Below are 8,530 nucleotides of genomic sequence, written 5' to 3' on the forward strand. Positions count from 1 at the left end.
GCGAAGTGGCACACTGTGCAGCTTTGATGTGACGACAGACACGATTGGTGTGCTCGGAAAAATAAATAATTAATCCTGTTCCAGGCAGAAAGTAAATGATCTGGCACCACACCGCACGCTCCGCGGAAGCATCGAAATGCATAAGTTTTTCTTTGGAACTTTTATACTCTTTTCAATAAAAGCTGGTGTACGAAAATAGTTCGTTGTAATTTTAAAATACGGTTTAAAGTTAAAATAAAAATTCATTCAAATGATTTTTACAACATTCAATTAATTGTTTTTTCACAGTTTGTGTTCAGATGTTGTGGTCTCCATTAAATAAACTCTAATGTCTTTTATTTTATGTTCGTGCAAAGTTATATTATTTATTACATTACTATAAAACATCATATCATTATTCTTTCTGTCAATTTTAAGTAAATAGAACAAACCTACTCTCGCTTTCTCTGATTAGTATGACAAGTCAAGACAAGCATAGCCTCAATTGAACTTAACTATTGATAAAATCGTTACTGGAACCTCACAGCACAGCTTCGGAAACTCATTACTTTACTGAGACAACCGTACAGTAATGTTGACAAAGTGTTATTACTTCCTCGTAACCCGAATGCATCTTTCAAATATTCTCTGTCCTAATAAGTTAAGGAATCTCGTATTCGAGATACGAGTGGTCCGAGTGGAAGGAACACACATGAGAAGCATATGTTGCTGGTGAGCCGAGAAACGTGTACACCGACTGATCAAGCTCATCTGCTCAGGAAACACAAATTGCAACGTAACGCTCGTTAGATGCAAAAGAAAGGTCGAGATGGAACCGAGAAACCATATTACACAATGCTTAACGAGGGTGAACATATTGCAGAGCTGTAATGTTTTTCATATTCCGTCTTCCAATTTCATTCCAACCCTTTTCGATTTGCTTCATACCAAGTATCATTTCATTTTAAGTAAAAGTTTTTAAGTTGAAAGCGTGCAACAAAGTACAAACAAGAAGTTGAATCAAATGCATTTTCGATCTGGATCGAATCCGGTGTCCTGGAACCCGTCAAAAGATAACGAGATCCAATTTTCCAATCCAAACGAGAGAAAATTTCCAATATGGTTCATTAATCTGAAGACGCCTTTGAGGGAACATTAGAGACAACCAACCTTTTTTTTAATTTGGGATAAATTTGGAAAATGTAGTTTGAACCTTGTTAATCCAGTACAACTATCATTCTCAGTTGTCTCGTAATTTCACTAGTAAACTGTCAGTACTTTCCCTTTTGTTCATTGCTCCTTGTAACTTCTCTTAAATATGTCGAAGTTTGCTAATTTTCTTTCATAACGCTACTCTCACAGACCAGACAATGAAATATTTTTGCTTTGCAGCTTAAATCACATCGAAAGCTAATCGATAATAGCGCCCGAAGGTGTTTCGCCATTCATTCATTTCTCAACATTGAAGATCCTCAACAGAAGAATTCTGATTCGTAGCCAACCATTACGTGCCACTGAGATTGATTTCTCTTACTCCCTCTGATGGTTCGCTGGAACTGCTGATTGGTTGCTAGCAAGATGGTGGGTCCACTCTACTGATGGCTTTCTAGTAAGTGCCCTGGAGGCGCGTGCAACGTGCACTTTCTCGTCATGCACGACAACGCTACTGCGGAAACGGAAATTGAACCAAATGGGTAGCAGGAAATAGGAGCGGAAAATGATGAAAGCTCGCCGATCCAACCAGCACTTCGGCGCAACGCGGCGATAGGGAGCTTTAGGCACGCCACCGAACCACTAAAATACGAACGAAGAGAACAGGTTCCATGTTTTTACCATATAACTCGTGTGGCTGACTGTAGTCGTGGCGTCTCGGAAGGCGATAAACAACGCTCTCAGTCGGTTCCGAGCACATTTTCCCATTTTAATTGTTTTCTTGCTTTTCTTCGCTGTAGCTATTTTAAACTGCAATGAGCTGATTTTAATAGAAGATTCATGTCGATTTCATAGCCTGCCTGGTTCTCCAATCTGATCGGGGAGAATGATTTAAGCTTAGAGGGCTTCTCTTTAAAATAAGTGAAAAACGGTTGCAAGTGGTATGTAGTGCCAGGGTAGTAGTCTACAGCAAATGAATAAAATTACTGTTTTTTATGGCTCAATCTAATCGTACATCAGTGACACCGAAGTCGGTATGTGCTCAACGCAACCACTCAAATAGCGGTTGGGTTTAACTCAAAAGCAAAACCACATTTTCATATCACTGAATGTCATATTGCGTGTTTTCTACCTATCGCGAAAATATTTTGGTGAATAAAGATACGGGCTCGCCCCGACTGAATGAGGGAATACTTATCGCGAAAGGATACAACTGTATTTATTTTATCTTTAAGCAGTTTATATCGTTGCTCAAGTCATATCAGATTTGAAAAATTGTTGTTTATTGAGAGAATCAGAAATGCTACATCCCATGAATTTCTTTCAATATATAAAAAAGCATAAAATGAACAGTAGAAGCCGGGCTTTACTGATGCAATAGATTTTTATTGTAAACTTTAAATCAATAACTATTAAAGCTGCAATAGATCTTACCCATTTAAACGGAATGAAAGTATAGTGTTAAAGAAAATCTGAAGTACAACGATGCCTAAAGCTACATTTTTTCCAAAACCGGATTCCACAATTCTGCAAAAGAGAAGAGTTAAGAAAATTAATTTGATTATTTACATTCTATGGAAAATGTTCGGAAAATCTGTGATTCAGATCGATTCCATGCTTCGTGGAAGAGTTGCATTACTGTCCCATTCCTCATCAAATGTTAAATTGAAACATGTTTTCGGAACTCGGATGAATGAATAACTCATCTCATTATTGCTTACGAAGTAATCTCAACGACAATGCAGCAATAATCAGCTTCAATCGAGCATTTCAATAACTTGCCAATATTGTGTTCCACAAAATGCAATTACAGTTGTGCTGTTAATGAGTCAATCAACAAGCGATCTGTTCACCGGAAGTGAAGCATTCACAGCAAGCAATATCTCCCATTGGTTTTAACAAACTACATCAAAGCTTTAAAAACCCAATCATGATTAATCGTCCAACATAAATGACAGTACTTGCACTACTAATGCATGTGAACCATTGTGTCCCATCAAAATTCGAAACACTCTTTTGTCCTCCACATTGTCAGTAGCATTTCCAGTACAACATACCACCACCAGAGACCACAGCAAAACCGCCAAGATAACTTGCTGCGAGGCAGAGCACAGAGCAGAGCTCCTCAGCAATTTCTACTCAACAAATCCGAATACATCAAAGTAGGTAGTTTGAGGTTAGTAAAAGTTACACTTGCTACTTCTCCGAGCTAGCAAATTCCCGGGACAGCTCCTAATACACTTGACCATACAGTAATGGCTGCGGCGTTAAAAGTTGGGGCGTTGGGGTTTCGAACGCCTCCTCCACAACACAGCATCTCGGTCGGAAGGAAGCGGCAGCATGTGAGTGTGCGGTTTTTGGTAAACTTTTTTTTTCCAAAAAGAAGAACAGAAATGCTGAATTCACTTCCTGGTGTCCACATCGTGACAGAAACTGTTGGCACTCCTTTGATGCTCCACAAAACACAGTTGCTGTGGCTTGGTGTAAAACTTCTTCTCGCATTCTCTATAAGGGGCCAATTATTATGGAAAAGAGGGTAAAGGGTAAAGCCATCGGGATATCAGGGCATGAGATATTGATCTAATTTCCCGCTGTTAGATCACTGTCGACGCGCTCAGTGAAGGCACGGCAGAGATAAGCAAGATTCGTGTTATGATTCGTTTATGATGCACGCGAACACGCTTCCATAGCACTACGGGATATCAACCAAGGCACCAAAGGAAAAGGTTAATCCCAATTGCTTATCTCATGTACGCAGCATGAACCTGGAAGCAACACCGGGCCCACACCACCCTTGACTATGTCGATCTATCCAGGAACGGTCTCCGATGGAAGGTGTTTACAGAAATTAATACCCAACAAAACCACACCATACCCTGGAGGCGAGGCTGTAAAGAGAGGTACATCGAGAGAGAGAGAGAAGGAGTTTCTAATGGGGTACCGGGTATCGGGTTTTGATGGGTAAGTTTGTAAAACCACAAAAACTCCTAGCCCTCCCCATCAGCATGATCAGACACACCGACATAGCCCATAAAACCATCATGCTCCCCGATTGACTTGCCCTATTCCGGTCACTGACTTGATGCCCGAACCGAGCACTTGCTTCCAGTGAGCTCGAATGGGCGCTGCATGACGGTGAAGAGGGGGAACCACGACATGGAAACCAACAAAAAACATCGCCTCTAAATCGAGACAAAGTTTTTAATAGCCGATGACAGTGGCCTAAGCCGGCTGAACGCCAACCAGAAGCAGGATGAAGTCCTTCATCCCCAGGATGAGGCTGTAAAACAAAAGTTTCCAACATTCGATAAACACTCGACCGAAAGCCGAACAGCCGAAAGGGGTTCCCAGGACCCGGACGTGGGAACTTGAGCAGCGAGTAGCAACACCAGCAGCAAGCGCCCCCCGTGCCATGGGGCCATGTCTAATCGTATTGAACACATGCCATCGTAACCTTCCCTCTAGTCGGTTTAGCCCATCCGGGGCCAGCAAGCAACGCCACGGTAAGATGAGCCTTTCGAGGCAACCGCAGCCCGGCGTACGGCGTGGAAACTGTATCGATCCCGACCGCTCCAGAAGATGATGAAAGCAATAAACTCTTCTTCTGATGATGGCTGGTTCCAACGTTTTTGAAGCTACAATACACACGCAGCGGGACGTTCGCACAAAAAAACGGGATGGCCTGAACTGAAAGGATCGCAAAAGGGAGATGGGATCAGTTTCAACATGCCACATATAATGCTTCAATAGGGAGAGGATTAAAAGTTTGACGCATCAGCTTCTCCACCGATGACGGTGTTCACCATAACCCATGGTAGAAAGGAACGTTTTGCTGACGACACCAAGCTGGGAACCGAGTCGAACAATGAACCGAAAGTACTGGCATGATCTATGGCTTTTGACACGACAAACAACGACCAGGGCAAAGCATCAATAGAATGCAATTGAGCTCATCATCGCCGATTAACGGATGCAGCTACTGTGCATCATGTTCGTTTGTTTTAACGCGTTATTTTTATGTTAATTCGGGCCACAAAAAGGTTCATTTTGAATAAAAAAACATGCAACGAAACCGTTCAATTTTAAATTTATAATTAAATGTAATATTAAACTCCAACTTTTCAAAAATATCTGTTTGTGAGTTTTGGAAGATTTATTAGAAACAACATTTATTGAACCAATATTTTGATAAGCCTGTGGGCAACAATATTCCATTTTTCGTTGCTCTTTCGTTGGAAAATTTGCAATTTTCCAATTTTTGGTGTCATTTCAAAATGTAAAAACTTATGCTTAAGCCAGGGATAGATGAAGCGTAAACTCTAGCGTAAACTCCGAATGTAATGCCAAAAAGTTTACGCTTCGTGTGGCAGGCATAATCGCATAAAAGTTTATACCGAAGCGTCAACTGCAATTACATGCAATTACATGTGTTTTAGACCACAAAAAACATAAATCGACGAGATAAGATAAGATTTCTTGACATCTTTTTATATATTTTAAGATGTTGTTGCTGTATATTAGCGATTGTAGAACATTCAATTCTTCATATCGCTACGCTTCATGTTGGTGCAGAGTTTATGCTTGCTTTTACGCTCGGTTTTACGATCCACGGGCCTATAATCTTTTTGACATAAGCATCATCTTTCTGGCATTACACTCTGAGTTTATACTAGACTTAACGCTTCATGTATCCCCGGCTTCACGACGTTGTTAAAGAAAACGAGTAATACAGATTCTTTTAGTAAAGGACCCAAAGTTTTCCCTGAGCGGAAAAAACCAATCTGGGAAAAATTAAACAGTAGTGCATTTCGCGTTTCAAATAAAACACCTTAACTCCTCTTTAAGCAGGAAGGTATTACAAGCGCTAAAGCTACAATTTAATTAAACTATTTATTATATTAGTTTGCTAGTGATACTAATGCACTATTCAAAACACTCGACAATCCTTCTCATAAGTCATCTTTCATTCTCTGAAAACTGCATATAACCTTACACTTTGATCTAGAACAAGTCAAGGTGCCATCATCGTAACTTCCGTAACAGAATTGGTTAATTATTCAAATCAACTTCCATTTCCCAAGAATTGCCCCTTGCATGACGGATCGATGAGCCTGATACTGATGATTACATGAATACTGATAAGCTGCTACATCCCGCTACTACTACTAGCGCTGCTTACCATAATCGATCGATCAGGCAGCAGCAACGTCTGGCCACCGGAACGCACATTGAAATCGACGGGGTTTGCGTAGTCGGACAGGGAAATGAAAACAAACCACGAGATGGATCGGCGAACCGAGAGTGAGATATGATGCGAGACGCACACATGTACGCCCCCACACACCAGACGCTGCTCAGGTAAACATCAATCAAAATACCGAAACCCGGGAATCCTTAAATCCGACTATCCGGCCGGTGCAAATCCCTTTCTTCCTACTTGCCATTGCCACCACATGGAAGATAATCGAGTTTCACGGTTGAATTGATTCCTGCAAAACATTGGTGGCCATTTGCATTCATTTGCATATTAGCTGGTTGCTGGGCGATGGCGGTCCATGTATGTTTAGTGTTGGAGTGAGGTGCGTATTGTCCCAAAGAACTGGCAGGCAGACACAGCATATCAAGATCTTTTGATGCTCTCTCCGTAATTTTTTGCCTCACAGTGACTCTCAGAACGTGTATAAACTAAAAAACAATATCTCTTGGATTATCTGACGACCGTGACAGGACTCGAACCTGCAATCTTCGGATCCGAAGTCCGACGCCTTCTCCATTAGGCCACACGGTCATTTGACTGTTGTAGAAACAATGATTTTTCCAAAGATGTGATTGAGCTTTTCGCAAACTTCATGCTTTCAATAATAATGCAACTGCTTATGAATATCTTACTCGATCGATTTAGTCATCATAATTTGTGGTAATCACATCAATTAGAGATTGCACCATAAGATTTCGCTTAATTATCACGCTTCGCTTTAACAAAAAAAACTATTTCCTCAAACGATCGTTAATGAGCTTTAACGAAAACATATTATTTGTAGCATTAAAATGATGGAAGCATTACTTGCTACTGTTCCGACTGAACGGCACGAGATCGACAGCGAAATTATTGGTTGGCCATCGTATCGATAAGAAATCCACAAAAGGCTCACCCACTAAAAACCGTCTGAAAAAAGGGCACCAAGAAAATGGCACGAGATTCCACAATGCGCACCGATACACAGCTGGCACAACTCTCGGTGACCGGCGCTTCCGTTTTTGCGCCCCATCGCCACAAAACGTAACAAAAACGCAAATTACCCTGAGAAATTCCTAAACGAAATAGACGACGACAGATCGAGGCAATGATTGTTCGCCGGAGAGAGAACATTTCTGTTGTTGCGCTCCGATTCAGTGTCTGATAAGTTATGGAAAGGAGCGGGGGGGGGGGGGGGGGGGTTCGAGGGGGGATAGCAAGAAAAAACTAATTAAAACAAGATGTTACAGCGCAGCTCATTGCACCACCCATCCCCCCCTTTTTTTTGCTGCTTCGTTCGTCCATCACAATGATGATTTCGGCATTCGTTTCATAACGTTTTCTCCTTCTTTTTCTGTCTTTGGAAAAGAAAACAATGTTTTTAGAGCATCTGGACTGGGGAAGCCGGACGAAAAATGGGAAGAAAATGAGCTTCATTCGAGTGTAGCGGCGCTCCTGTCACAACATTTCTGGCAATTTCGTTTCGCCATTTTTTCCGGGACGAATCAACAAGCGCAGCGAGCGAGAAAAAAACATCTCTTAAAGCGAATTGCTAGACGCTGACTGCTGACTGACGGACGGACGGACGTCGCGTTTGGTGGAGGAGAAGTTGCCGTGCCGTGTACACAAATCACTTCAGGAATCACCGATTCCTGATCCCCAGTGACTTGACATCTGTTGACATTCTGTTGTGTTCACGGCGCTCCTGAAGGTGGAGGAAGTGCAGGAACGTCGCTTCTTTCTATTTATCTTGGGGCCAGGCGTGGGGGCCACGATCCACCCGGATCTGGCGTGATTTTTGGAATCACAATTCATGAGGAGAGAAATGGAAAGAAATTGCGGGCCGCTCCTTATCCACCGCCGAGGACTTATCTGTCGAGCATGAAATTGATAATGCCTTGAGCGGGCCCGTGCGGTCGGGTACCAGGGTGCAGGGATGTTGTGGATGCGTAGCGTAGGAGGAACTCACGAGAAGGTTAAAAGCTAACAAGACATGACATCACTTCACAACCTGCGAGAGGACGCAAGCAACCATGGAGATGGTGCGTAATGATGGCAAATTCCGGTGATGTGGAGGAACTTTGACCGAAGCTGACTCCTCGGCAACAGTCCACTGATAATGACTTTTGGTCCGGTGTCAAGTGGGAACAGCTCAAGGACAAG

General features: G+C 42.2%; 1 protein-coding gene and 1 non-coding gene across 2 annotated transcripts in view; both read right to left on the minus strand.

Annotated features, from left to right (window-relative positions):
• Window positions 1-2,590: 2,590 nt before the first annotated feature.
• The window catches only part of LOC126574347 (uncharacterized), a 49,465-nt gene continuing 43,525 nt past the window's right edge, over window positions 2,591-8,530 (minus strand). Inside the window, exon 7 of the mRNA XM_050234489.1 lies at window positions 2,591-2,658. Within this exon, the coding sequence (XP_050090446.1) occupies window positions 2,627-2,658 (32 nt within the window). The 3' untranslated portion in view covers window positions 2,591-2,626. The remainder of the gene's footprint in view (window positions 2,659-8,530) is intronic.
• On the minus strand, window positions 6,847-6,919 carry Trnar-ucg (transfer RNA arginine (anticodon UCG)). The gene has a single exon. It is a non-coding gene; the product is annotated as a tRNA-Arg (tRNA).

The sequence above is a fragment of the Anopheles aquasalis genome, chromosome 3 (assembly GCF_943734665.1).
Source record: "Anopheles aquasalis chromosome 3, idAnoAquaMG_Q_19, whole genome shotgun sequence".
In the NCBI taxonomy this organism is placed as follows: Eukaryota; Metazoa; Arthropoda; class Insecta; order Diptera; family Culicidae; genus Anopheles; species Anopheles aquasalis.